We start from the raw sequence: 26,851 nt of genomic DNA, 5'->3' as shown, positions 1-26,851 counted from the left end.
AACAAGGGTGCCACTATGCCTGTTGAGAGTAGTGGGGTCCAGGCTCAGCCCCTACCTCTGCCCGGCCCCCACTCCCAGAAAAGAGGTGCCCCGTTCATGTAGGTGCTGAGCTCTCTTCTCCACCCGCCAGGGCCATCCCAGCCCCGCACACCACCAGCCCCTTTGTCTGTGAGGCAGGTCCCACCTCTCCCCCTGCGCCTCCCATGCAGGGCTACGGCCCAGGGGCCGTCCAGTCCCCCACGTGGCAGAGTCTGAACAGAGACAGCGTGTCACTTCCCTGCCCCACCTTGCCTGTCTGTTCCCTCCCCTGCGCGGCTTTCTCTGTTCTCCCACACCTGTCCCAGTCTGACCCACTTTTCAAGGCCTAGGCCCTGCCATGTGCCCTCCATGGAGCTGCCTGTCACCTCCTCCTTGTCACCCTCTCTGGGGCCCAGGGGGACCTCGGGTACCTGGCGCTGGACACCTCCAGTGACCCTGGGGCCCAGGATGAGCGAGGCGGTAGTTTAAGGGGGGTTTCTGCGCCTTGCTTTTTGGGAAGTTTTCTGCAACGGTGCTGACACCTCTCCATGTCAGCACTTAAAAGTCTCCATGGCCTCACAGGCAGCGCCGTGTTGCCATTGTTCCCTGGAAGGGATAAGCCAGGGTCACACACCCTGCGGACTGGCACCTGTGACCGCACATGGTGCTCTTGTGAACATCCCTGGGTGTGCGAGCTGCCTGGATGTCTTTTTATGCACGTGGGCATTGTATGCACGTGTTCTGTGCCTGTGTACTTGTGTGCTCGTGTATATTTGTTATCTGAGCGTGCTTGCATGTTTGTGCATGTGTCTGTGTATATGTGCATGTATGTGCACGTGTTGTATATGTGTGTCGGTGCACAGGCACACATGTATATTTGTGTACAAGTTCTGTGTACATGTGGGCGGGCATGTAGCCATGTGTACCTGTGTGCATCTCTGTGTGAGCATAGATGTGCACATGTTGTGGCATGTGTTTTGTATGCATGCATGTGTGTTCGTGTAGGTGCGCACACATGTGTGTTTGCGTGCATTTGCACTTGTGTTTCTGCACATGTGTTTTGCACGTGCACACGTGCGGATTTGCATGCATGTAGTTTTATGTGCACATGCATGTGTGTGGTTGCATGCATGTGCACATGTCTGGGTTTGTGTCCGTATCTCTGCTGGGCAAACCACCAGAAGCAGGGCTGGTGGAGCAGTGCTGAGACCCTGGAGTCCTCGCTGCCACAGGTCACAGTGGAGATGGCAGCTGTGTCCTGCCCCAGGGAGGTCCTGGTGATTTGGGGTCCTCAGGCAGTGGGGGACACAGCCAGCTCCCTGCCTTCCCACCAGGCTCACACTTGCGTGTTCAAGCCTGCAGTTCTGTCCCTGACTGGTTGAGCCCTTGCCTGAAATAAACATGAGAGATGGATGTTTGGACGTGTGATGTTTCAGAGAAGAGAAGCGCATTCGGCTTGGACCGCTTTAAGCCTCTGTCTAAGAGGAGCCGAGCCAGGCTGGCTGGGAGCAGGTTCCATGAAGCGAAGACGCTGGAGACAAAAGACTTGTATACTTAGAGGGAATTGTACTCTTTAAACATATTTTTATAAAATTACTAACCACGCTACAAAATACAGAAAGAGGTAGCATGAAAACTGTGTCCGCCTCTCTCCCCTCCCCCGCCACTCTCACCGTTCGTGTTCACGCTACATTGTTTCCTCACACACACCAGCCACCTGTTGTTTCGTGTCTTGCTTGTCCCCCTTGGCAGTGCATCTCGGAGGCCATTACCTACCAGCACACACACGTCTGCCTCACCCCTCTGAACAGTTCCTTTCGGCAAATAAATGGCATTCCGCCTTATGGTTGTCCTGGCATTTAGGTTAAACACGTTTTTTTAAAAACCCTAGTTCTCTTTGCCCTTGGCTCATCCTAACCTTAGACCTGTAGACCTTTTATTAATAGGACTTGAGACTTCGAAGGGAAGTTGAATTTGTCTGTTTCCATACAAGTGTATCTCAGTACTTCTAGAATGTTCTACACCCCTTCCTTTCCCCTACACAAAGGCTCTTGGTTATTTAGGAGATTGTTCTACTTTCCTGAATCAATCTCTCCTATCTCGCACCTTAAAAAAAAAAATCTCGGTAGCCTGTCCACTTTCATTGTTTGTCAGCACGCTGAATGTGGTGTTTTAGAAAAACTGGCTTATTTTATTTATTTTTAGAGAGAGGGGAAGGGAAGGAGAAAGAGGGGGAGAGAAACATCAATGTGTGGTTGCTTCCTGCGCGCCCCCTACTGGGAACCTGGGCCGCAACCCAGGCGTTTGCCCCGACTGGGAATCGAAACAGCGACCCTTTGGTTCACAGGCCTGCTCGCAATGCATTGAGCTACACCAGCCAGGTGATGTAGATTAACTGTTCAGGGCATATGGAAAAACAGACAGTCCCGCAATGTATGAAGAGAGTTTGAATGAACAGCAGTGTTACTCACAGGCATTAGAGAGGGGGTCCTTTATGGGTTCGTTCCTTCACTCACTCACTCACCCACTCACTCACCTGTTCAGTGTCAGTCGCTCCACGGTGGCTGCCTCTTAACTGGGCACCGGGCTTTGAGGGTGAACAGGCCCCAGCGCCCGCCCTCAGGGAGCTCGCAGTTCGGAGGAGACTGTCCAGCCGGCACCAAGCTCAGCCTGGCACAGGGGGCTCTCGGGTGGGCTGAGCCCGGGGGCTCTGTGGGGCCCCACGGAGAGGCCGCGTTCAGCCGCGAATGGAGGCAGTCAGGAGAGGCTTCCTGCAGGAGCTGATGCCCCAGCTGCGGCCAGCGGCTGACAGATCACGCCCAGAAGTGTCTCCTGAGGGGTGATGCCCAGTGACACTGCTAACGGGAGTTGTAGAGGGAGGGGCCAGGTAGCAGGCCGTCCACTCAGAGCCTGCGCCTGGGTTTGAAGCAGGCTCCTTCACTCCCTCGTCACGTCCTTGGCGAGTCCCTCCACCTCTCGGTGCCTCAGGCTTCTCATCTGGAAAGCGGGGGTGGCAACGGTAGCTGCCGCTGAGGGCTGTTGGGACGATGAAATGGGCGACTTGGCGCACAGGAGGCGCCGTGTGTGCCTAACGTTGTTGTTGTTTAATTTCTCCGAGCCTCGGCTGCCTCATCTGTGAAATGGGGATGTTAGTAGTATCTCCTGCGGGAATTAAACTAGATGGCCCACGGAAGGAATCTGATGTGGCGCCGGGCACAGGCAGTGCTGCTGGAGTGTTCGAGGTCATTACAATTCTTAGCGTCTCCCTGCTCACCTCTGACACCCGGAACGCAGGCCCCAGGCTGCCTGCTGGGCTCCTGGAGTCTGGGGGACTCTGCTCCCGAGGGTGACAGGAGCCGGGGGCCCTCACCCAGCTGTCGTTTCTGTTTATAGCCTCTGAGGCCATGGGCAGAGCCTTGCTCTGCAGCCTTGTCGGGTACTCCCGACAGAAACCGAACACGCCTCCTGAGGACCAGCTGCAAACGTGTGTCCCTGTCACTTGGGGCGATGCACTTGTCCCAGGGAGACAGTGTGTCCCTGCCAGAGCCCTCGCTGTGCAGCCCGGGTGCGCAGGGGGGCGGAGCTGTGGCCCAGTTCATTGTGTGGCGCGACCTTCCCCTGGGTGCCCTGTGGAGGGGAGCAGCGGCCTCGTGCCCAGGTCGAGGGAGATACTTGGGGACCTGGTTGAGGCAGCCCCTTTGTTCTTGGCTGAATGGCGCGCCTGTTGGCCTCCCCTGGGCGCAGTGTCAGAGTGTCTGTTAGAGTCACGTGTTCTGGGAATTAAACAGATCATCCTCCTCGGGTCAGCTGGCATCTCCTGGGCACTCACCACGTGCCTTACCTGTGCAGCTCTCACCAGAAATTGTAGGGAATTCTCCCACCGCCCCTGTGCATCCTCTCTCCCCCTTTTACAGATGGGAAAATCGAGGGTTAGTGGGATTCAGTCACAGTTAGCAAAAACCAAAGCCGGATTTGCCACGATGGGTCAGGGGATGGAGTCCAGGAACAGGTGTGCTCCTGTGGGCGGAGCCACAGCGCCACAGCCCAGGTGGGCCCATCCAGCCCCTCATCCTGGGGCCCAGACACACCCCCTGCTCCGCCTCTTCGTCTCTCACCTGTGTCTCTCTCTGGGCCTGACTGTGCGTGGCTCTCGGTCCTGGTCGTGTTCTCTCGGTTTTTGTCTTGCTCTGTCCTGGCTCTTGGTTCTCTCTGCCTCCGTTTGCCTCTGCCTCTCCTTCACCTCTCTCCTCTCCTTCCTCCACCCCAAGTTTGCCACCAATCTCAGGTGACCCCAACACCTTCCTTCAGGGTGCCCATGGCGTGTCCTGAGTCCATGGACAATCACTCCAGCCAAGTGACCAGCCTGGACCCTGAGCTATGCCCCTATCCAAGCCAATACACACAGCCACACCTTTGCCACACCTGGCCACACCTGGCTGCACCTGGCCACACCTGCACTGTTCTTAGATCCTGTTGAGAGGGTTTAGCGGCTGCTGTCTCACCGACTTTCCCTGGGAAGCGTCTCACCCCCGCCATTGGGCCAGGGCAGGGGCAAGGCCTGGCTTGTGCTATGGCTTGAGGTGGCATTATGGGTTGCCCAGAAGCCCACCGATGGCCCTGACCCCTACTAGCTGAGACCCAAGTTCACAGGAAGGGCTACTGGGGAGTGTCTGCTGGCAGCTTTGTGAGAGGGGTCTGAAGGGTCTGCCCAGCCCCAATCTCCTTCCAAGTCCATTTCCTTCTGGTCTGACCACCTCCCTTCCCCTCCCCGCCCCTTTCTCCTTTCATTCCCTCCCTCCCTTTCTTCCTATTTACTAAGCGCTTACTAAGCGTCAGGTATTGTAACCAAGCACTGGGAGTGCAGAGGGGACAGTGCTCAGCTCTCTCCTCTTGGATGGGGTGTGTACAGGGAGGGACGGGCACCCAAAGAATCATGCAAGGGATTTAGAACCACCCCCCCACCCCGCCGGGGGTCAGGGCTCTGAGGGACAGGACTCCGACCAAGGCCCGGGGTCGGGAAGCTCTCAGAGGGGCTGACGCTCTCTGTGGTCCCTGGAGGATGCAGCACTCAGCCAGGTGGAGCATCCTGGGCACAGCATCCTGGGCACGGGGGTGAGGAGAGCAGGTGCAACCTGGGGCCCTGCAGGCTGCAGTTTCTTATCTGAAGATGGGAGCCGGGGTTGGGGGTGTGTAACAAGCTGGGGACTTGGTCTCTCCTTAACCTGCTGGCCTACCTCTTCGCTTCCTGGGCCTAAGACCCCCATCAACAGACACTCCTAGGGATGGAGTCAGGGCACCTAGACTCTGGGCGTGACCAGGCACCCCTGCACCTCCCCAGCTCTCTGTTTTTCTGTCTGTGACGTGTTCATTGAGGACCCCACAAAGCTCTTTGTATCAAGCCAAAGCCAGGAGAATGCAGCAGCTTCAGGAGCTCAAGGCTGGACATCAGGCAAACTGGGTTCAAACCTCAGCTCCCCCGCTTTCTAACTCTGTGACCCTGGGAAGGCAGGCTGCCACTCAGGGCCTCAGTCTCCTCCCCTGTAAGATGGGTCCGTGACAGCTCCTACTGCATAGGGCTGCTGAGAGCATTAGAAGGCCAAGAGCACGGCACAGCACCAGCACTCAGCGCTAGCCTTCCATGTTTTCATTACCATTATCACTCTGTCCTCGTGCAGGTTACACGGGGCAGGAAGGCGCAGCGCCCCCCGGTGGCACTGAGACAGCAGGGCGACCAGGCCAGCCTGGGCCCTGTGACCTCAGAGCTCCCAGCACAGCTGGGGGTGTAGAGTTGCAGAGGGGGTGGGGTGCACGTCTTGAATTGCTGGGAATTGCCCTGTCAGCTATGGGCCACCAAGCGCTGCCCTGACTCAGGGTTCTTTCTTAGGCGGATGTGTCAAACACCCTAGAATACATGCAGGCATAATAGCTTCTCCTCTCTCCACCTCCTCTCCAACTACATTCTCTTTTCTGGTTAAGGAGCCCATACCCACTCCCTGCAAAAAGTTATTTTCAGAAACATACCCTTCCAGCAAATACTTCTTCCACAATCACTGTAGACCAGGCAGTGAATGAGTCCGCCGACAGCCTGTCTGCAGGCTGCAGGGGTCAGCAAACGGCCCGTGGGCCAAGTGCAGCCAGCCACCTGTTTGTAAATAAAGTTATTGGACACAGCCGCACACACTCACATACAGCTGCGCTGCTTTCTTGGTAACGGTGGCCGGGTGGAGTATTTGGGACAGGGACCGGATGGCTCACAAAGCCCAAAATATTCCGTCTGGCCCTTTGCAGAAAAAGCTTGCGGACTCTGATGTAGATGAGCGAGTGGAGAGCCCCTTCGGGGTTTTCCTCATTCGTGGCTCGTACAAGAGGAGAGCATCGCAGGCGCGACTTTATTTCATTTTATCATCCGATCGTATGGAGATACAAAATGACAAGTGTGGATACGAAGTAAAACCAGCATCAGTAACGAAAAGACAGCCTGTGGCCTCGGCACAGACGGGCGCCACCGGCAGCCTGCGGCTGTGGGACGCTGCTGAGGTTTTCCTTTGCGACCACGCACGTACATGGGTGCGTCTGCTTTTACACGATTGGTACCCCAACACACGTTCTGTTTCAGTGCCGTTTTTTAAAAAGTGTTTGCTGGTACAAGGCAGGCATCTTTCTGGGACAGTCAGAGCTCTCTCCGAACACCGTGTCCCTGGGCTGTGTTTATTCCATCGTGTGACTATACCACGTTCTATCTCCCCAGTGCCTACCTCCTTGGGCCTTTAGGTCACGGTCCTGTATTTTGCCATGGTAACCAACACTGCAGGGAGCGTCCATGTTTGTAGATCTTGGCAAGTGGGTCTAATGATTTTCTTGAGATAAACTTTGGAATGGAAACTGCTGAGTCGAGGGTGTGCATGCTTTAAATTTCGGGACGAGTGACGGCTTGTTGAAACATGGTGTCTGGGAGCCTGGCCTCCCGGGCTGGGTGCTACAGAGCTGTTATCGTAGTCCTGGCCTGGGGTGGCCCTGGTCACCGGCCAGACAGGGACGTAGAATTTCCTCCCACTGTGGCTGTGGGCTCGGTTCCCCCCACTGTGGCTGTGGGCTCGGTGAGCTAGTCCCGGCAAGTGGTTTTTAAACCTGCCAAGTGCTTGAGGCATTTTAGAGCATTTCAATGTGCATTTCCTCATCCGAGCCTCTCGAAGCTTCCTGAATAAGGTGGGGGCAGGTGTATGTTGGGTGTCTGGGAGCAGCTCTGGGATAGGAGCCCCAAAACCTGCGTCCCAGGCCCCCCAGCGCTGCCTCTCACATGCCCATGAGAGCTGAGAGCTGCACAGCACTTCCTGTTTCTGTGCCTCAGTTTCTCACCTGGAAAGGGAGGGCTCCCAGGGCCCTGCAGACCAGCATGATCAGATGTGATGACCCTCAGGGACAGTGACAGCCGAAATACAGATTGGAGATGTTTGACAGCCATCCAAAATACATGTCAAAAGAGGCCAGCACACGGCCCAGATGGGGACCATTTGCACACGCGTGTCCCCCACAGCTGTTTGGTTCATCCAGGATTCTCAGACTCCCTTGTACACACCCACCGGCCTGCAGGCAGTGAGGGCTTCTGTAGCCTGTGAGGCAAGGCTGAATTGGAAGAGCATGCTGTAAAGCTAATTTTAAACATCTGACTTTTAGGAAGTTTTTAGAAGAGTTTTGGGCCGTGTGTGTGTGTGCGTGTGTGTGTGTTTGATCTCGAGGCGTTGAAGCCCTGGGCATGGAGCCCCAGCCTTGTTGCCGGGGTCAGCCAGTGTGAGGAGACATGAATGATTTGTGGTCCACACAGGTAACCAGGACGCTGACTGGGGGAGGTACTGAGAAACAGCCTGCTTCCCTAAGCCTCATGTATAGGGTGAATTCCCTTAGATCATCCTGACCCCCGAATCCCTTCAAACTTGGGGGTCTGTAGGAAAAGAGTAGTGACTGAGATGGCATTCACCCAAATGCTTCACACCTGCTTTGTCTGGACACTGAGGCACAGAGACGTCAAGTAACTTTCCCGAGGTCACACAGCTGCGGTGTGCCGGAGCCTGGACTCAAAGGCAGGTGTTGTGGCTCCAGAAGCAGTATCTTCCCAGGGTGGACTGAAAAGACACTGCTTGCTTACAATTATTATGATGTGGAAGCGCTACAGCAGGGCAGTCCACCAGAACTTCCTGCAACTCGGAAAATGTTCTATACATGCGTGCTGTTCTGCGTGGTGGCCATGTGTGGCTGTAGAGCCTTTGAAAGGAAGCTTCTGCCCCTGAGGAACTGAATTCTTAGTATTTGTAAATTTTCATTAAATTAAATCTAAATAGCCACATGTGGCCAGCCGCTACCATATTGGGCAGCACGGATACAGAGACCGAGGCCTAGGAGACAGGGTGGGGGTGGGAGTAGGGGAGGGGCTGAGCCAGACTTAGCTGGGGGAGAGTTCAGGGAAGGCTTCCTGGAGGAAGAGCCGTCAAAGCTGAAATCTGAACTGCAGCTGGGAAGTGGGGCTCCTTAGCAGGACTGGAGGTGAGGGAGAGTAGACTGAGGAATATGAGGAGAGGGAAGGCTGGAGCAACTAATGGAAGGGTCTAGGAGGGGCAGGGGACCCTGGGGAAGGGGCACTGAAGGACCTCCACTAATGAAGGTCCCACAGGCCATCTTTCAGGTGTTTGGAGCTTTACCCTGAGGAACCCCACAGGCTCAGGTTTCAGTTTGGAAAGTGTAAAGTGCAGAAAATATATGCAATGGGGCCAGAGATGAGGGAGGCAGGGGGACCCTGGAGGTGGCCGAGGCTGGACAGAATGTTCTGGAAGGAGACTTTGCAGGACTCAGGGACTAATAGGACATGAGGGTGAGGGTGACAGAGGAGCCAGGGATACTCCCCTGTGATCCCAAGTCTGGCCTGGGCAGCAGAGGGAGAAGATGCCCCACCCGTCTCGGGACTCCAGCTCCCTCTTCGGAGGCCTGCAGCCCGGATCGGATGGGAGCCGAGGGCCCAGCCATTGACCCGCCGCCCCCGGGGCCATCCAGAGGAGGGCAGGAAGCAAGCGCCTGCCCCCTGCCCTGGCTCCCCCTCAGCACCCACGAAACTTGTTCTGATTTCCGGAGGCCCCACCCGCAAATCCCTGCCTCTGCCTTTCAGAAGGTTTGAGGACCCCGGAAGAATCGCTCTTTGCTAAGGGTCCACCCTCCCCCACCTGACTTTGGGGCAGGTCATGAAAATCGTCCCTTCTCCCGAGCACCTGTTATGCACCAGGCACTGAGCTTAACGTGAGCACCTACTATGTATGCACCAGGCACTGAGCTTAACACGAGCACCTACTATGCACCAGGCACTGAGCTTAATGCTTCCCAGAGATTATTTCTTGAAGCCTCAGAACAACCCTTCTGTTTCCACTGAGGAAACTGAGCCTTGCGTGGGTGGAGTCACTTGCCCAGGACTCATGACTGGGATGGAGCAGAGACAGCAAGCCCCCCACCCTGCACTGTGAGCTGTCCCCCAAGCGGTCACCCCTCTTGCCTTCTGCTGAGGTTAGAAAACGCACGGGGCACGGGCCCAGCCTCCGACTTGGACTGTCTGTGCCCTGTCCTAGGCAACGACGTCCGTTCTCCCAGAAACAACCCCCGAGGCCCCAGCTGCCTCCCACCCGACCCACGCGGGGATTAAGATAGGCTGATTCTGTCACATCTTCGAAAATAGGCAGCCTCTGGGAGCTCGCTCAGATGGCCACGCCCATTCCCGGGCTGCAGGGAGAATCCTGCCAAGGGTGCCGGGCACCTGAAAAAGTCAGGTGACCTTTGGAAACGGCGGCATCCAAGTTCCCCCAGGGGGGCGCGGACGTCCTCTCTGAAGTGTGCTCACAGCCACCCACCCACACGCTGCCCCGGGGCTCGGCTCTCTCCCCAGGGGCCAGAGGCTGAAACTCTCTCCCTTTGGCCTGGCGGTTCCATACCTACGGGTTCTCCTGTGGGAGGGACCCCAGAGCTGGGGCGCTTTCACCTCAAGGACGTTCGTCATTTGGTTGATGATAACAGTGACACATACCAGCCACCTGAGTGCGGTGACACTCAGGGTTGGTTAAATGAACGATGCGGCACCCATACATCCGGTGGAATGTCCTTCAGCCACTGACGATGGTGCAGGTGGACTGACCCACGGGGAGCTGTGGACAGGCCTGTGCTGGAATATTGCCACTGGCTGGCGGGTCATTTTAACACGTTATCCCTGGGGTTTCCTGTAGTCCCTCAGTGTTTTGCAGCAAACAGGCATTATTTTGCTAATGAGAACTGGAAATGGCTTTGATGGGCAGCGTGATCGGGCTTGATCGGACAGTGTCTTGCTCGGGCCTGTGGGTGTGGCCGTGTGCTGGGAGCGGCCAGCGGGGTTGCTCTGTGTACATCTTTTCTTTCTTTTGTTTTTTAAAAGATTTTATTTGTTTATCTATCTATCTGTAGAGGGATGGGGAGGGATGAACGCTCTGAGTATGCAGGACATGCCTACTGCCCTCAGATGGGGCATGGACGTGGCACACTCCCCGGGGGTCTTCTGGGGTGGGGGGCAAGGTTGCCATCATCCCCTCGCCCCCAGCTCCCTCCGTACTCCTCACCTACTGGCCTCAAGTCCTCAGAAGCTGGTCTCTGGGAGCGTGCTTCACAGCACAGGAGCCAGGGCCCCTTGAATTGTTCCTGTGCCAGTGGCCTCCCAAGGGGTTGGAGTTTGGTTCCACCCGGAGTGCCCCATCTTCTCCCACTTGAACAAGTTGAGAAGCTGGCAGTTCATTCAACTTAATGGAGACATATGGGCTCCCTGCCGTCTGCCAGGCACTGGGCTGGGCCCTGCAGCCGCTACAGGGGCAACCAGCACTCTCTCCAAGGGATCCAGGCCCCGAAGGGCCCAGGGGTTACCAGTGTGGACTTGCGAGTCCAAGCGCCTGACCTGTGTTTGAGTTCCACCTCGCCACCTACTGGCTGTTCGCTCTGGAGTGTGTCACTTCTCCTCCTAAGCCTCAACATTCTCATCTGTACAATGGGGGTGTGATAAGCTCCACCTCGAGGGATTTCTGGGTGACTGTATGTAGTTTCACAAGGTGAAATGCAAACAGCTCAATGGAACCCCGGCACAAATTAAATGCTCTGCAGACGCCGTGCTGGATGGTTGTTAGGGGGAAGCGTGGCAACTGTGGGAACCCGGCATGGGGTGCACATGGGGGGCGCCAGGCTGATAGTCCTGGGAGCACTGAGGGTGGAGAGAAGTCCGGCCTGGCTGCAGTGCAAGGCGGAGCTGGGCACTGAGGAGGGTCTGGGGGGGGGTTGGGGGGCAGGCCCAGCAGGACCCTGTGGGCTGGGGAGGGGACCCCTTCGTCCCAGTTTGCCCGGCTTCAGCACTGACAGCCCTTCGTCCTGTGACATCTTGGGCAAACCCAGATGGTTGGTCACGCTAGCGCCCAGAGGGGACATCTGGAGCTGCCCCCTGAAGGCAGTTGGGAGCTGGGGCAGCTCCGGGGGGGTGGGGGGGGCAGGGGATGTGTTTCCACTCATGCCAGCTGGGACCAGGTTCTAAGCTATTCCCCGATAGTAACCTCTTGTCTGACTTGCCCTTGTAGGATCAGCTGAAACAGTGTTTCACCAGGCGGCCCCCCGAGGCCAAGGACACCGACACCCTTGTACAAGAAGCCGACAGCCAGTATGGGACATGGACGGACCAGCACCGGAGCGGGGAGAGGTAGGTGGGGCGAGCGGGGCTGCGGGGCGGGACGTCGGGGCGGTGGTCAGGGTTCTGTATTCCTGGAGCTTGTTTTGTCTGTAACAGTAAACTATTCCTGTTGTAAAGAGGGAATTGAGAAAGTATTAAAAAATAGTACTAAATGATATGTGAAATATCCAGCATAGGCAACTCCATAGAGATAGAAAGCAGATTACTGGTCGCCAGGGGCTGGAGCACTGGGCGGGTGGGGGGTGACTGCTGAACAGGTGCCAGGGCTCCTTCCGGGGTGGTGATGGGCGCACAGCGTTGTGAAGCTACTGTGTCTCACTAGGGGTAAATTTCGTGTTATGTGTATTTTACCACACTAAAAATATCACGAAGAAAATGAAACCCACCAGTCATCTCAGCATACAGACATAGCTCTCATCAATGGTTTTTGTCTTTCTGGACTTTTTTCAGTATCTGTGTGTGTGTGTTTGTAAGTGTTGGAACATGTGGCTTTATAGGCTACGTCTGCATTCAGTGTTGCCCTGTAAACGGCTTGTAGGGCTGTGGAGGGTAGCCCGGGTTCAGGAGGCAGGCGGGTCTGGAATCCCAGCTCCACCCTCGCTGGCTGTGGGATAGCCCGTCCTGCTCTCTCCCTGGGTCTCCAATCCCCCAGCCCTTACTGGGGCCTGGGATCCCCCCGGGGGTGGGGGTGGGGGTGGCGGGAGGCGCCCCCTTCTGTCTCCCAGAGGCACTGCAGCGCCCCCTCCCTGATCATCCAGGGAGCTGCTGTGCTCCCAGCCCTAGGTAGCAGCGCCATCTGCTGCCACCTCGATGGTATTTCTCCTCTTTTGTGGATTTGGCTCAATCCCACCCCACGCCCCAAAGCCCTGCCTGTTTCCAGTGATGCGGCCATCCATCCCAGAGCTGACAAAAAGCCCCAGCACCCCTGGGTTGAAGGTTCTGCTTATGGGTGCAGCAGGGGTGGGGGTGTCTTTCAGGACAGACCCCTCCTATGAGGGAGGTGGTGGCTGGTGCACCCACATGCCCTTCCTCCTGGTAAGGCTTTCCTGTGCTCTTGACTTGGGTGTCTTTTTTATGGGCAGGGAGAGCCTTTTCACTTTAACGACTTGATTTACTTATAAATTTCCTATTTTATGTGACTCCCGTTATCCAAGTGGTACTTTAGTATATTGCCACGGGAAGAAATTCCGGAAGGATGAGGTCGAGGACATGGATTCTAGAGTCAGTCCTTCGTGTCCGGGAAAGCTCCCTCACATCTCTGTGCCTCCGTTTCCTCATCTTCAGCGAGGCCGACATTTACCTTCATGAGGCTCACGCTCCCATTGCACACCTGTCCAGGTGTTCTAGAGGAGCAATGAGTGCGGGCGCCTGGCCGTGTGCCCAAAATGCTCCCCCACTGGGAGGCTCCCTCTCGTTCCCTGGAGGGTAGAGCACAGCCCGCACCCCGTCTTCTTCTGCCGCCTCCCTCACTCGACATTCTGATCTCTGAAACGGCCTGCCTGACCCGGTCGCCCTTCCTTCTTTCCCTCCTCGTAGCTTGGCCCCCGAGTCCCCGTCCCCAGACAGCAGCGCCGCGTCGGCACGGAAGCAGCCCTCCAGCAGCCGCGTGTCCTCGCTGTCCTCCCACACGGAGGCCACCTCCACCGGGGACCCGCATGACTGCTCCCGCGACCAGCGGAGCACCAGCGTGGACCGCTCCAGCACCGACCTAGAGTCCACCGACGGGACAGAGGGGCTGCCGCCCCTGGACACCGGCTCCGCGAGGACAGTGGACGACTTCTCCTTCATCGATGTACGTTTGCCACCGGGAGCCTGTGCCGAGAGATAGCCGTTTCCTCCTGGTGTACTGCCCCTTTCAGGGGCGGAATGTGTGTGCCAGGCTCCCCTCTGGTGGGTGCAGAGGGCACCGCCTGAGGTGGGACTGATGTCTGCGTGTGGCTTGCAGCTGCCACACGTCAGCTGTGTGTTCTGAGGCAAAGGCCTTCACATCCCTGAGCCTTGGCCTCCTTACCCACTTCCGACCAACATAATGGGCTCTGCAGCGTCAAATACAACTGCGTGGGTTCAAGTTTAACCTGATCCTAGCCCACGGCTGGTGGGTGAGTGGGAAGTCCGACCCCACCCCTGCTGGGTGCTCTCTCGGCAGTCTTGCTGAGTGAGATGTGTCCCCAGTTCCAGGGCATCCAGACCTCTCTGTAAATGGGTGGTAGTGGTTCTAAGAAGGGGAGACCCCTCAGGCATGACACATTGGTAGCCTTTATGTGGTCCCCAGGGGCAGCCCTGAGGACTCAGCTTTTCCAGGTTCCCAGCGGAGGCACCCTCCAGGATGCCAGCTGCCCGGGTCCTACTGCCTCCCTTTCCAGCCCCTCCCAGAGCCGCAGGGGCCAGGCAGATTTCCCTCGTCAATCCTTGGGCATGGAAGTCCCATTACCCTCCTTCCCTGACAAGAGGGCTGCCCCCCCCATCTGGGCAGAAGGTGCATCCCCTAAATGCCACAGGAGCTACAGGGACCTGCCCTCCTGGCAGTAAAGCCTCAAGCCCACACCCTTAGGAGCGGCCACCCAGATTCCCCCCAAAGAAAGATCACCACTGCTTTGGGAGCAGGGCTTCCTCCAGGGCCCCCAAGGGAATCTCCTTCTTAAGTACGTTCAGGGCATCTCGCTGCACCTCTGGGTAAGGACAGAGGTGGGGGAAGACACGAGTTCATCCCCCATGGGGGCGCCCCACTGTGTAAACATGGACGCGGTGTGGGCGATAAGGATTGAATTAGGTGATGTGTTTGGTTATCCATTCAACAAACATCTGTGGAGCTCCTGCCACGTGTTAAGCATTGCTCTAGCTTATGGGCTCGTGTGATGCCACCAGGAGGGAAAGGCATTCCATCGTGTGCCCGCTGCATGCCAGGCACAGGGCTTCATTCGATCCCTGAAATCACCCTCCGTGGCATGTTCATGGAGAAAGTTCAGCTGGGGGTGTTAGGTTACTGTGAAAATGCGGAAATGCTGGCCCACGTGCCACCTAAATAGGATCCCGTGCGTCAGCGAAGCTACCCATGCCTCTCTCTTGAGGGGTGTCCTCAGCGAATGGTCCCTCACTTTTTTCCCTCTTCCCCCTACTGCTCCCAAAGCAAACCTCAGTCCTCGACTCAAGTGCCCTCAAGACCCGGGTGCAGCTCAGCAAGAGAAGCCGCCGCCGGGCTCCCATCTCCCACTCGCTCCGGCGCAGCCGGCTCAGTGAGTCGGAGAGCAGGTCTCCGCTGGAGGAGGAGGCCGACAGCACATGGATGTTCAAGGACTCAACAGGTACGTCCCTCGAGGGGTCTCCGGGGTGCAGTGAACAGCAGGAAGGATGGGGGTTCAGCACCGGAAAGACCTTTCTGACTTGAAGGCTGTAGGGGATTAGAACATAATTACCCAGGAAACTGTGATCTCTTACTCTACACAGTTTATTTGAAACTAAATTAAAAAAATATATATTAATTGGGGCTCTGCAGTTTGCAAAGGAGAAAGCCACAACTTAATAGGGTTTCCTGATTTCTGCGCTTATCCTTACTAAACTCATCCTATACGCTCTTCAGGTTTGTTTGCTGGTCTTTTTCTAGACTCTCGAGTTGAAAGGTCCGCTTCTGTATTATCTGTCTTGCTTGGTTTCTAATGAATTATTTACAGCTACACATTGTCCTCTGAGGATTTCTTTGGCTGCATTTTGTATCAAATCTTGAGCTGAATTTTAAAGGGCAGGTAGAAGTTAGCCAGGGAAGGGTAGTCCAGACAGAATATCAACAGATCAAAGGGCAGAGGTGCGGAAAGAACATTCTGTGTGTGGGGTTCCGGCCTCTCTCCGCGGTTCCGGCAGGAGCTGTGCTGGGAAAGTAGGCAGGGCCAGCTCGTGGGAAGCTGTAATTCCTTGCCAAGGAGTTAGAATTTATCTGTAGATAGGGATTCATGGAAGAGTTTTAAGAAGCAAAATCTTTTCTTGTAATGGAAGCCATAGCAGGCGACCCCCACTCCACTGGACACGTAGCCTGTAGTCCCCCAAAAGCTGCTGTGGGGCCTTTGCTCACTTGGGATCGCTCACGGCAAACCGCAGGCTGTCGGACCAGGCTCGGAGCTGAGTGAGGGGCGTGGCTTCTGAGTGGACACCTGAACGCTTGGAGGGTTATCTCTCCCTTTCCCGTCTCACGTCTGTTACTCAAGGAAATGTTTAGATGCCTTGAGTACGACTTCTCTCTGTGCACTGTCCTGGTTTTCTGAGCCAAACTCCACAGAGCTGTCTGGAGCGAGTAAGGACCGAAGTGGTGATAAAAGTACACAGTCTCCCCTAAGAGTATAAAACTACCCCGGCCCCCACCGCTGGAACGTGGCAGCAGCCTCCTGCTTCCTGGGAGCTTCGAGGAACTGGCCAGGTGCTGGGGAAGGCCTGGGGTGCACTTTCTGAACACACCCCAGTTTCCTACTTGGCCTGGGGCCCCAGAGCACCGGGCCTCGCCTCTTGCCCCCGCTCCTCACTGTGCCCAGTCCCCTGTCCCGTCCCCAGGAGGATGGAACCCCTCACCCTCCCTCGTGGAGGAGCAGGGACCTGCTGTCCATCTCCCAGAAGTCTCACCTGTGAGGTGGAGCATGACAGTGGGGTTCGGTCCCAGAAAGGGGGGCTCGGGGTGAAGGCAGGTAGCTTCCCGGTCCCACCCCAGGCAGGCCTTCCACAGACAGAAGAACCCCTCCCCACACTCTCCGAGAGCTTGGCCCGAGAGGCCCTTCTGTTTCCCTGACGGGGGGTGAGCCAGGAGCCCAGGCTGCCTGTGCCCAGTCCCAACAGGAAGCCCGTCCGGTTCTGCTTTGCTGTCGCCATCTTTCGGCAAGAGCTGTGCGGAAGAAAGTGAGACCTCGAGTCTGTCCTCACCTGTAAAATGGTCCAGCGACTCCTCTGTCAGGGCCGCTGTGAGGACTGCGTGGGGGACTGTGTGCAAAGGGCCTGGGACCTACGCCTCCATACCTGGTGGCTGCCAGTGACCTTGGTGCCCTTTTCTTTGCAACAGAAGAGAAATCCCCCAGGAGAGAAGAGTCAGATGACGAGGAGCAGCCACCCAGGACCGAGAGGACACCTGTCAGCCACTCCCAGAGGACGCCTGCGTTTCCGGGCGTAGACCCGGCAGCACTGAAGGTACCAGCCCCATGCCCAGAGCGCCTCGCCACCCGGCAGCAGAAAGGACAGGCCCCGGGCCTGTGACTCTTGCTCTCCCTCCTTCCTTCCCTGCTCGGTCCCTCCCTCCCTCCCTCATTTTTGAAATAGTTTGACTCACAAGCAGTTGTGAAACTAATATAGATCCCCTCCCCCAGCTTCTCCCCAGGGTGACACTGCACACGACCACAGTGTATCATCAAACCCAGGACACTGGCCTTGGCACAGAGCCGTGAACCGCACTTCTGTGCCCTGGTCCCCCAGCCTGCTGCTCAGTTAGGCCTCCTAGCTAAGCTCTGACGTGCTCTTCCGTAAAGGGGCTGATCGTTCACCCTGAGTGTCAGGCCTGGTGCTGGGTGTCAGGGGAACGGGAGGGAATAAATGCTGCCTGATGTCCTCAAATCTGGTCTGCTAGGGACGGTACCCACGTGAAGTGATCGTTTCCTTTCCAAAGGACGTGGGAAGCCTGCCCTGGAGCCACACTGCCCACTCTCCAATCTGGAATCCCAGGGCAGGGCCGGGCTGCCCGCCTCCTCCCCTCCCCAGGCCCACCAGTCAACTCTCACAGTCTGGGGAGCAATGGTACTTAATTTGGTTGAGGGAGGGGGACCCTCTTGCCCCCATTCTGGACCAGGCACCATGCACTTGCATGCTCACCCCGGGCCCTCAGTGATGCTGCAAAAGGTAGCTCCTTCCTCCCGTTTCATCGGAGAGGAAGTGAAGGTGAAGGTGGCCGGGCTGTCTGTGGGATTTCTCACCTCGACACTCCGTGCCGGCCAGGAAGCCCCCCTGGCGGGCCATGGGTGTGCCGCTCCTTTGGTGGACATGGGTTCTGATTTCCGTGTCATTTCTCGCAAGGGCAGAAAGCCCGCACACAGCAGAGACGCACACTTGTCCCTGTAATTGCCTTTATAGGCCTTAACCCCTGAACGTCTCGCAGCTGCCGTCGTCGGCCGGGAGCTTTCTGGCTTTATTTTTTTTTAAGCATGGGAACAGATGACATCTTATGAGGCAGCCTAACACAGGGGGCAGCAGAAGGCCCTGCCTACAGGAGGGGGCGCCCGTGTGGATGCCCCAAGTAACTCCCGAGGCCCCTGAACACAGGCCAGAGCCCCCGAGCTCTGTGAGGACAAGGCCTTGCCATTCACACTGATGTGAGCCCCCTGGGCCAGTGGCGCCCCTCTGCTCTGGCAGCCCCCCTCTGCTCTGGTGGCCCTCGGCCGAGGGCGACGCTCAGCATTTGTCAACGATCGGAGGAGGCTGTCTGGCTTCTTCTGGAAAGCGCCCTGAAGTCGGAGGTGGGGAGACTAGGGACCATCCCAGATCTTGAAAACTGTGAGACTTTGGGCAAAGTGCTCGACCTTTGACCTTTAGGCTCCTGCCCCGTAAAATGGGGAGGCCTATGTCATGTAACTCATGCCTGGCAGCGTCCGAACGCTGGGTGCTCCATGCGCAGAGCTGTCAGGAGGACGGTAGGGGTGGCTGCCGTCGCCGGGGCCATCGCCCCACTGAGTCGGGGACAACGGCCGCCTGCCACCATCACACACACATGGTCCCCCAAGGGAATTCTGCGGATGCCATTCTAAGTCACTCGGTTCCCAGCATGCCCTCCACCGATGGGTGGAGACCCTCCCCGCCCTTTTCCTGCGGGCTTCAGATGGTAAAAACTGCATTTCATTCCAGTGGATGCAGGAGCAAGGGCTGGAGAGAGGTAAGCCTCTCCTGCCAGTATCTCTACCTCACGGATCGCAGAAGCTAAAGGAGGCGGGCTGTCCCGTGCCAAGGACACTACACATGGCGGCTTTTCAGCCACAGACAGTTTCTGGGGACTTTCGGTGCTGGCTCTTAGATGCCCGGTGGTCACGGCTGGCTGCTTGGGCAACAAGCATGGCCTCTGGTTTTTCTTACCCTCCCAGGTCAGGCGGCATCTCCCCCTGCCCCGTGTTTCCTGCCTGTGGAGGCCTCATGTCACCATGCAGTGACAGTGTCACGCGGGGTGGGGGCCCTTCCCCACCCCACAGGTGGTCGCAGACTTGGCTCTCTTCCCTTCCCAGGCTCAGCTGCACAAGAGGCCAGAGGTGGACAGTCCCAGCGAGTCCCCCGGCTGGGCCCCGCAGCCCAAGACCCCCAAGTCCCCCTTCCAGCTGGGCAGTCGCGTGCTGCCCACCAGCGTTGAGAAGGACGAGAGGTGAGGGGTCTTGGGGACGAGGGCCCCTCCGCTCCAGGTTCAGGATGCACATATTGGGGGAGAGAGGGAGAGAGAGAGATGTATATTAAGCAGTTGTCTCGGGATTTGGGAGGCTGGCGAGTCCCAGATGTGCGGAGCAGGCCACCGGCTGGGTGCCGGCCCAGGAAGATCTGATGTCGCAGTTCGGGTCTCAGAGTTGGTCTGCTGGCCGAATCCCCTCTTCTTCAGGGAGGTCAGTGTTCTGTTAAGGCTTCAGCCCTTTGGGTAAGGCCCACCGTGCTATGGAGGGTCATCTGCTTGACTCAAGTCTACGTATGTAAATGCCAACCTCATCTAAAAAGAAGGTAGCTGCACAGAAACACCTAGAGTTATGTTTGACCTTGTATCTGGACTCTGGGGCCCGGGCAAGCCGACACACAGTGTGAACCGCTGCAGGCAGCCACGTGGGTAGAGAGATGGAGGGGTGTGTGGGTGTTCGGGTGGCAGATGGTTGGAGGGGTGGAAATAATTTTATGTGAGCGTGACTTTGGAGCTGCGGATTATGTCATAGAGTGGACGTGCCAGGGTTTATTTAACATCCCATTGGCGGGTGCTTGGAGTAATTGCTCTCTCTTGCTTGTCAATCATGCCAGCACGGGCATGTCTGTCATCTGTGAGCTCCCTGCTCAGCATGTCCCTTGGCATGGCAGGTGGAGAGCTGGGTATGCCCGCCCCCCTTGCCCTGGCCCTGCCTGCAAGGTGCGCTTGGTCTCGCTCACACTTGACTCTCACTGGCTGTGTGGTTTCAGACCCGAAGAGCCCTCACCCCAGTGGCTAAAGGAGCTGAAATCTAAGAAGAGGCAAAGCCTGTATGAGAATCAGGCTTGACCAGGTACGAAGGGGCCCTGCTGGGGAGACCTGGGCAGAGCCTGCAATTCAAGGAGTTAGTGAAGGCGGGTAGAGGGCCAAGGGTCAGAGACTTAGGACAGGGAAGGAAAACTGGGGTGTATGTGTTCTGGGTTCCTGGGCAGAGTGTGGTGACTATCCGTCCCTTCCAAGGGATGAAAACACTGCCGGGCCACCTGGGTGGCAGGGCGAGGAGCCAGGCAGCCGGGGCCCTGGCTGCTCCTTCTCTCTGCATCTCTGTCCCCTTTTATAAAGTGAGAGGACAGCACATTCAAGATCCACTCAGTCTGAGAGGTGCCCAACCTCTGCACTTATATTCTACCTGCATAACTAAAAGATAATTTGGGGGAAATAAGATTTAAAAAGCCAATGACCAGACATGCCCTGGTGTAGGGCCCGGACCACTGAGCATCTTGCCCTTCAGTTTCCCCATCTGTGGAGCGGGGTGACGGCACCCGGGGGCCAGGCGGTCCCGAGAGCTCACTGTGGCAGCACCGCACGTGTTTTCTGTAAGGCCTGGGGTGGGGAGCACCCAGTCCACGCTCTGTAAGCGTCAGCTCTGACATGAGCTGCACAGGAGACCCACCGCCCCTTGTCCACACACCTGGAATCCAGACAGACAACAAGGCATTTCCTCTCTCATGCTGCTGCAGCGGCAGAACCTGGCCCGCGTGGATTTTGGGCTCTTTACACCGTTTTCCCCGCTTGACAGGAATACGCGTACAGTATACTGCGGTCACACCCTGTGCTTGATCGTGGGGGTGTCGCGTATGTTACGTGATATTCACGTAGGCATATGGGCGTGTATATTTGTATACCATCAGCTCCGAAAAAGCTCCGACTGCTGCGGAGAATCTGTGCCGAACGGTTTTGGGTAAGGGGTCGGAGCCTGCACGTACCCTGTGTTCAGGGCTACACGCGTGGTATCTCAGTTAAGCGTCCAGTAATCCTTTGGAGGATGCGGAGGCTGGAACCCTGACCTGTCTCTAGATTTCACAGGCATTCCACAGCTTCCAGCCTCCCGCCACCCTCCTCACCCCACCCCTCAGAAAACAAACCAGCAACCACAGAAAGCCCACGTTGTCCTTCCTGGCCCGTGGCTGGTGGGTGGCCATCGTGGGGAGTACCAGGAAAGGTGCAAAGCGTGGTGGTAGAGAGAAACTGGGCCGCCCGTCCCCTCCTGACAGGACTCCCCCTTCCTCTCCAGACAGGGTCACTGCCACGTGGAATGAATCGAAGCCTTAACTGTCACAACCCCCGAGACGAGCACGCTGCTGCCGTCCCTGCCTGCACAGTGGTTCCCTGCCGGGGCCCTTCCTTCGGCCGCCCAGGGCCCCCGCACCGCTCCGCAGGTGCCTCCGGACCAGGGTGGAAAGGCCTGCACTCCGCAGCACTCACTCGTCTGCCTGGACAGCACTTTGGGCTGGGAGAGAGGCCGGGCCGCCCAGAAACACCCATGCTGGTGGTTGGGGGGGGGTTACGTGGAAAATGTGTGTTTCCACCCACTTCAGCAGCAGCTCCGGGTACGTGGATGCCAGGCTGGATTGTCGCCCAAGGTTCCGGAGAACACCTGAATCATGAAAGCACCTCTTCCCCCACCCCCCCCTCCAGGGCAGGTCTTGTTCAAGAGGACTTTGGTCTCCTGCTCAAATTGTGTGCAAGGCAGTTCCCTGGGGCGGGGCGGGCAGGGGGGCCTTCCATTACTTTTTTTGGCCAGTTCCATCCCTCTCTCGAAGGATCAGCAGCTCCAATGTTTAAACATACCCATCCTTATAGTTAGCCTTCCAGTGGGGCTCTGTGACAGTGGCCTCTTGTACTATGTGTCATCTTTGTTTGCTCTAGAAGGTGACAAAGCAATAATCAGCCAAGTCCCCCTAGAAGTTTGCTATGTATGTATGTTTTTACGGTAAAGGACGGGAGGAGAGAGGTGGGACTGCTTTGCTGGAAGTATCCGATCATCTCAGGTTCTCCGACCCTCTCCAGACGTCTTCACAACTGCAGTGGTCACGCTTGCATATCTGCTCCTGGTTTCTCTTCTTTCTGCTCTCTGACTTCTGTGGGGTGACCTTTGTCCCTTGACCTCAAGGGCTCATACACCGCAGCCCAAACGGCAGTGCCTTTCCCACCCAAGCATCAGACCCGCCTGCGCGTCTTCTCCAGAGCTGTGTTTGAGCGCCACCTGAGCCACAGGCGCCGAGAGTCCGTCCACATTGGCCTCGGAACTCCTGTGCGAGCGAGGATTCTTTTGTTTCTTCTCACCTCTTCCTCTGCCAGCCCCCCGCTGAGCTCCCCCTGACCAAGTGCTCTTTTTAGATCCAAAGGAAGGAAGGCAGGGTCTTGCCGAAAGCCCTTCTCTGGAGGGGAGCCCCCTCCCTGCCAGACCAGGGGCACTCCAGACAGAAGTGGTAGACCCTAGGTAACGATGTGCAAGGTCACCTTGCCTTTCTCCCCCTTGCTCTCTACTCTGTCCTCTTTGGGAATCCTCAGCACCAGCCTCCTCCACCTGGGAAGCCCGAGGCCCCAGCACACATCCTAGAAATGCCTGGCTGGCCACCTGCCATGCCTGGAGTTGCCATAAACTTTGTGCCAACCTTACCTGGGAGACGCCCTTTGGGGAGGACACTCAGGCATTTGCGGGGCCACCTGTGAATGCTGAGGGCCCAGGGGCTCAGTTTCCTAATGGGTGCATGCGCAGCGCTGGCTAGATGTGGAAGTGGGGGGCACATGCCTGTCCCTCCCCCTGCAATGTCCCGAAAGGTGGAAATCCTTCATAAATCCATGATTTGCAAATGATGTCCAAGCCTCCCTTCTCTCCGGCCACCTCTCCGAGAGTCCCTGTTTATCTGCCCACCATTCTTTGTCCGTCATCACCCTTTACCACCGCTTTCCTCTCTTGGGGGACAGGGCAGGGGGCTGGGGTGGAGAGCAGTCTCCTTTCTCCTGCCTGCGCCTGGAGAGCGGCTGCGCGTCAGCACCATGGACAGGGACGGGCGCCCTCCCCGAGTCCTGCCGGCTGAGCTTTGGCTGCTCACTGATTGGCGCTTGTTGGGCCCCGTCGCCCGCCCAGCCTGGTGCACCTGGAAGCCCCCGGCACCTGTGTCTGGAGGTTGGGCCTCGCTTGCTAACAGTTGTGTTCTCTTCTTTCCCTAAGTAAGCTGTCGATGAGTTCTCTCTGGCCATCTGGGGATTTATTTCCTCCAGGGACTGCTTGAGTTGGCTTTCGTTGATGTTTAAGGCCCATTTCTTGGTTTGTGACAATGTCGGTGCAGTGGCTTTCCAGGGCCGTAGGGCACTACGTCCCCCTGCAGGACACTGCTAGTGTCCCCACTTCCTTTCTCGGCTGCGTCGCTTTGTCTTTCTGGAGTGGGAAGGGCCCCCGGCACTTCTTAGGCTGCAGTAGGGAACGGCCTGTTCTCTTCGGTGAGTGTATCGGTGCTCACCACGCACAGCTCCCCATTCTGAACGAGTCCTGTTTCAGCCCAAGTATACCTGGCAGGAAAGAAAAACACTTGGCAATGAGATTGACCTGGAGCTCTTTTGCCTAACCGCCCCCCCACCCCCTGGCCCCCACACACACCTTGACTGGAAATTAAGAGCCACTTAACTCCTTGGAGATTAAGACGTACAAAGTGCACCCTTTACACCATCTGGAGCAAGCCCTGAACATCCTCCTGGCTCTCCTCCACCTCCTGCAGCCTCGCCTCCCCACCGCGGGGCAGACGACCATGGCGGGCAGGGGTGGCCCTCCTCCTGCAGGTTCCCCGCCAGCCCGGTGCAGTGGGGTCAGGAGGGACAGTGCCCAGAGCCTTTGCAGAGAGCTGGGCCGGGGGCATGGGCTTCTCCCCTTCTGAAACTGGGTGAGCTCTTCGGGGCAAAGCACAGGTTTGTATGCTAGTTTCTCGAGTTAGCCTGGAGTCATCTTTGGAAACCTGTCTCCTTTTAAACGAACTTATATGCCTTAATCATCTGTACACAATTGCGTCCCCTGCCCTCTGACCTTCCTCCCCTGGGCCTTTGGCTGTCCTCAGCTGAGGGTCTTACACAGGAAGCACATGGCGATAGATGTATAATCTCTGCCTCCCCAACTCTCTGTCTCTCTCCCCCTCCCTCCACTCACACACACCCTTGGCATGACAGCATTTCAACAGAGGGTCTTTGATAAGTCTGCATCTTTTCCCCTCCAGCAGATCCCCTTCACGGTCTCTCGCCCAAGGAAACAGAGGCCTCTGGCCTGTGAAAGCCCCTGGCAGGGCCTCGGAAAGCAGTGTTGCGGAGAATTGCTCAGTGCCACCGGAGAACTTCTGGGGCAGGACAAGCCTTCTGGTGTTTGGATGGTGACCCGCCAGCCCCGGGTTGTCTAGGACTTGGGGAAAAGACCATCAGATGGGGATGTTGTCCAGGGGGACAAGCCAAGCATGTGCTTTCAGACAAATGCATTTCCTCTTGTGCATCCCAGGAAGTGAGACCAGCTCTAGGTATGGCTAAGGAGTGAGAATAGAAATAGGCGTCAGCCTGAGACCCTAAACCTTACAGACTGTGCAAGGGGTTTCAAGCCCCCTTGGCGTGACTTCCTACAGGAGACCTCAGCCGCCCCCATGGGGTGCAGGTAGCTGCCCTGTCCACATGCACTTTCACGCTTCCCATCACGGCGCCCGGGTTTCCCCAGGAGCTGGGCGACATCGCAAAGCCCAAAATCCACAGGTGTGTGCTTGGGTCACCTGCACTAAACACTCCCTTCGGGGTCTCAGGCCACATGGAAGTCAGGCCACCCAAGGAGAGGGCTCTCAAGCCTGACCCGCCCTCACCAGTCTCTGCGTCTCCCCCAGTCCCTGTGGTCCCTCCCGCAAAGCCCCGTCCCTTAATACAGGCAGCTAGATGACTGTTGATTTGTATGAACTAGCATTTTGGGGTGAGCCTGCGGGGGGTGGGGATTACTACCTGCCCCCACTGAAGCTGTGGCAAGTCACTCCAGTACCGGAGGAACCTCCGTCCCTCTGATTGTGCCTTTGCTCCTCCACCATGTGTTAAGTCAAGAAAGCCAACAGCCAGGGGCGTCACAATGCCATGGGTCAGAGGGACATCCTGAACCTGGTGCTGAGAAGCTGCCTCCTTGTTGGATTTCCCGGCCAGCGAGGTTCTGGGGATGGAGCCATTTGGAATGAGTGTGCACGCCCTTAGCCAGCCTGTGTGTCTGTCTCTCCCTTTGCCCTCTCCACCCCTCCTGAGATGTCTTTCTTTTGCCTGGGTTGGTCAGTGCAGGGAAAAGCCAGGTTCTGGAAAGTCAGCCTGAGGTTTCTGGCGAGGTATCCTCTGAGCCCCGCCCCCCACCCTCCCAGGCTCTCTCCTTCAGTAGCTACCCTTGTAGCTGGTGCCGTGGCGCCTTCCACGAATCAGCCAGGCACTTTTCTGTCTTAAGCAGGTGGCGCCACACCTGCTTAAAAATATGCCATCATCCAAGAGGAATTTCAGCTTTCTGATGATCTTATTCCACATGGCCTTACAGATCCTGCACATGGGGGCCCACAGAAGTAATGTAGTGTGTTATGGGAGGGACTCTACTGTGCTGTTCCCGAAATCATACCAATATTCTGCAAGGCATGCACTTCCCACGTGACGTTGAACCCCAAAATGCCTTGTCAGACGAGGGGAGTGGGAATATATCTGCATATACTATATATTTTCCGAGCCTTCCTCCTGGGTCCCTTCGTCGGATACAGAGTCACGACAGAGAGGGACCAGAGGCTGTGTGCAGGGAAGTGCAGCCTCCCGCCTGCTGGAACTCTTGCAGGGCCTGGGAGTTCCCGAGCCCTGGCAGCTGGGCGTGGAGGGCAGGCCAGAGGCACTTTATCCAACCCCAGAGAGAACCTCTGCTCGCGTGACTGAGACTTCATCTAGAAAAAAGCCTATATTTTTAACGTTAAAACCACGGGGCTCCCTGGACCTCACAGAGTATTGGACGTCGACAAGTGCTTTTATATTTTGTAACTGCAAAGAGGTTTCACGCACATCAAGAGCAGTTGGGACCTAGTCGACTGCCATGAAGCCAGATGACCTCTGCATGTACAGAGATGTTGCATTCGCACTCTGGAAATAGCAAATAAAGCTTTGATGCAAGTTGCGTTGGAGACGCTGGTGTGTTGGTGTGCAAGTGAATGGGCTCTCCCGGGCAAGCTGCCGTCACCCGCCCAGCCGGCCTCTGGTCTGGGCTGAGCTGGGCACCAGGCAGCGGGCGGGGGTGGCGGGGGTCCCCGGAGAGGAGGCCATGGGCACGGAGCAGGCTTTCCACTCAGCATGGGGTTGAGTCCTCATGCGGCTGCGTCCTGGCTCTGGGGTCTCTGAGAATCCATTCTCTAAAATGGGGGTGGGACAGTGACAGCAGCGGGCAAGACTCCTAGGCGGTGGTTCTCATGGGTGGATGGCGCTCCCCAGACGTCCCACAGTGCACAGGGCAAGTTGGCCCCGGGCGGCAGCAGTGCCAAGGCTGGGAACCCTGGGTGAAGGAAATGTGGCACGTGGCTGTGCTGGGCACATAGTAGGTCCTCGAGATCCTAGAGGATCTGAAGGAAGGGGAGTCACATTCTCGCATAGGCTGTGCCCACCTGTCTTCCCCTTTCTATCCACAGCAGGTGGTGGCTGCCTCCCAAGGTAAGGGGTCAAAGCCAACTCTGCCTCCCAGGGCGCACCCCCCAGGAACGGCCCCTCGGTCTGAACCGTCCATGATGGGCAGATGCTCCATGAACAAAAGTAGGAAAGTGATCGGCTGTGCTGCGAGCTTTGCTTTCGTGACCTGTCAGTGACCTGAGCAGAGAGACGGCTCTGTTTCCCGATGAGATGACCGTGGCTCTGGGCCCCCCATG

At 57.1% G+C, this 26,851-nt stretch overlaps 1 protein-coding gene across 3 annotated transcripts in view; it reads left to right on the top strand.

Moving 5' to 3' along the window:
- Positions 1-26,119, top strand: part of KIAA1671 (KIAA1671 ortholog) — a 168,334-nt gene extending 142,215 nt beyond the window's left edge. For all 3 annotated transcript variants that reach the window (XM_053929169.2, XM_045200879.3, XM_024567119.4), the window contains 7 exons: positions 11,634-11,752; positions 13,280-13,535; positions 14,871-15,045; positions 16,779-16,903; positions 18,976-19,109; positions 19,898-19,980; positions 21,202-26,119. In XM_053929169.2, coding sequence (XP_053785144.1) covers positions 11,634-11,752; positions 13,280-13,535; positions 14,871-15,045; positions 16,779-16,903; positions 18,976-19,109; positions 19,898-19,976 — 888 coding nt within the window. In that variant the 3' untranslated portion in view covers positions 19,977-19,980; positions 21,202-26,119. The remainder of the gene's footprint in view (positions 1-11,633; positions 11,753-13,279; positions 13,536-14,870; positions 15,046-16,778; positions 16,904-18,975; positions 19,110-19,897; positions 19,981-21,201) is intronic.
- Positions 26,120-26,851: the final 732 nt, after the last annotated feature.

Source organism: Desmodus rotundus, chromosome 7 (genome assembly GCF_022682495.2).
Source record: "Desmodus rotundus isolate HL8 chromosome 7, HLdesRot8A.1, whole genome shotgun sequence".
Taxonomy (NCBI): Eukaryota; Metazoa; Chordata; class Mammalia; order Chiroptera; family Phyllostomidae; genus Desmodus; species Desmodus rotundus.
The sequence above is the reverse complement of the archived record's forward strand: the minus strand, read 5'-3'. Positions and strand labels throughout refer to the sequence as shown.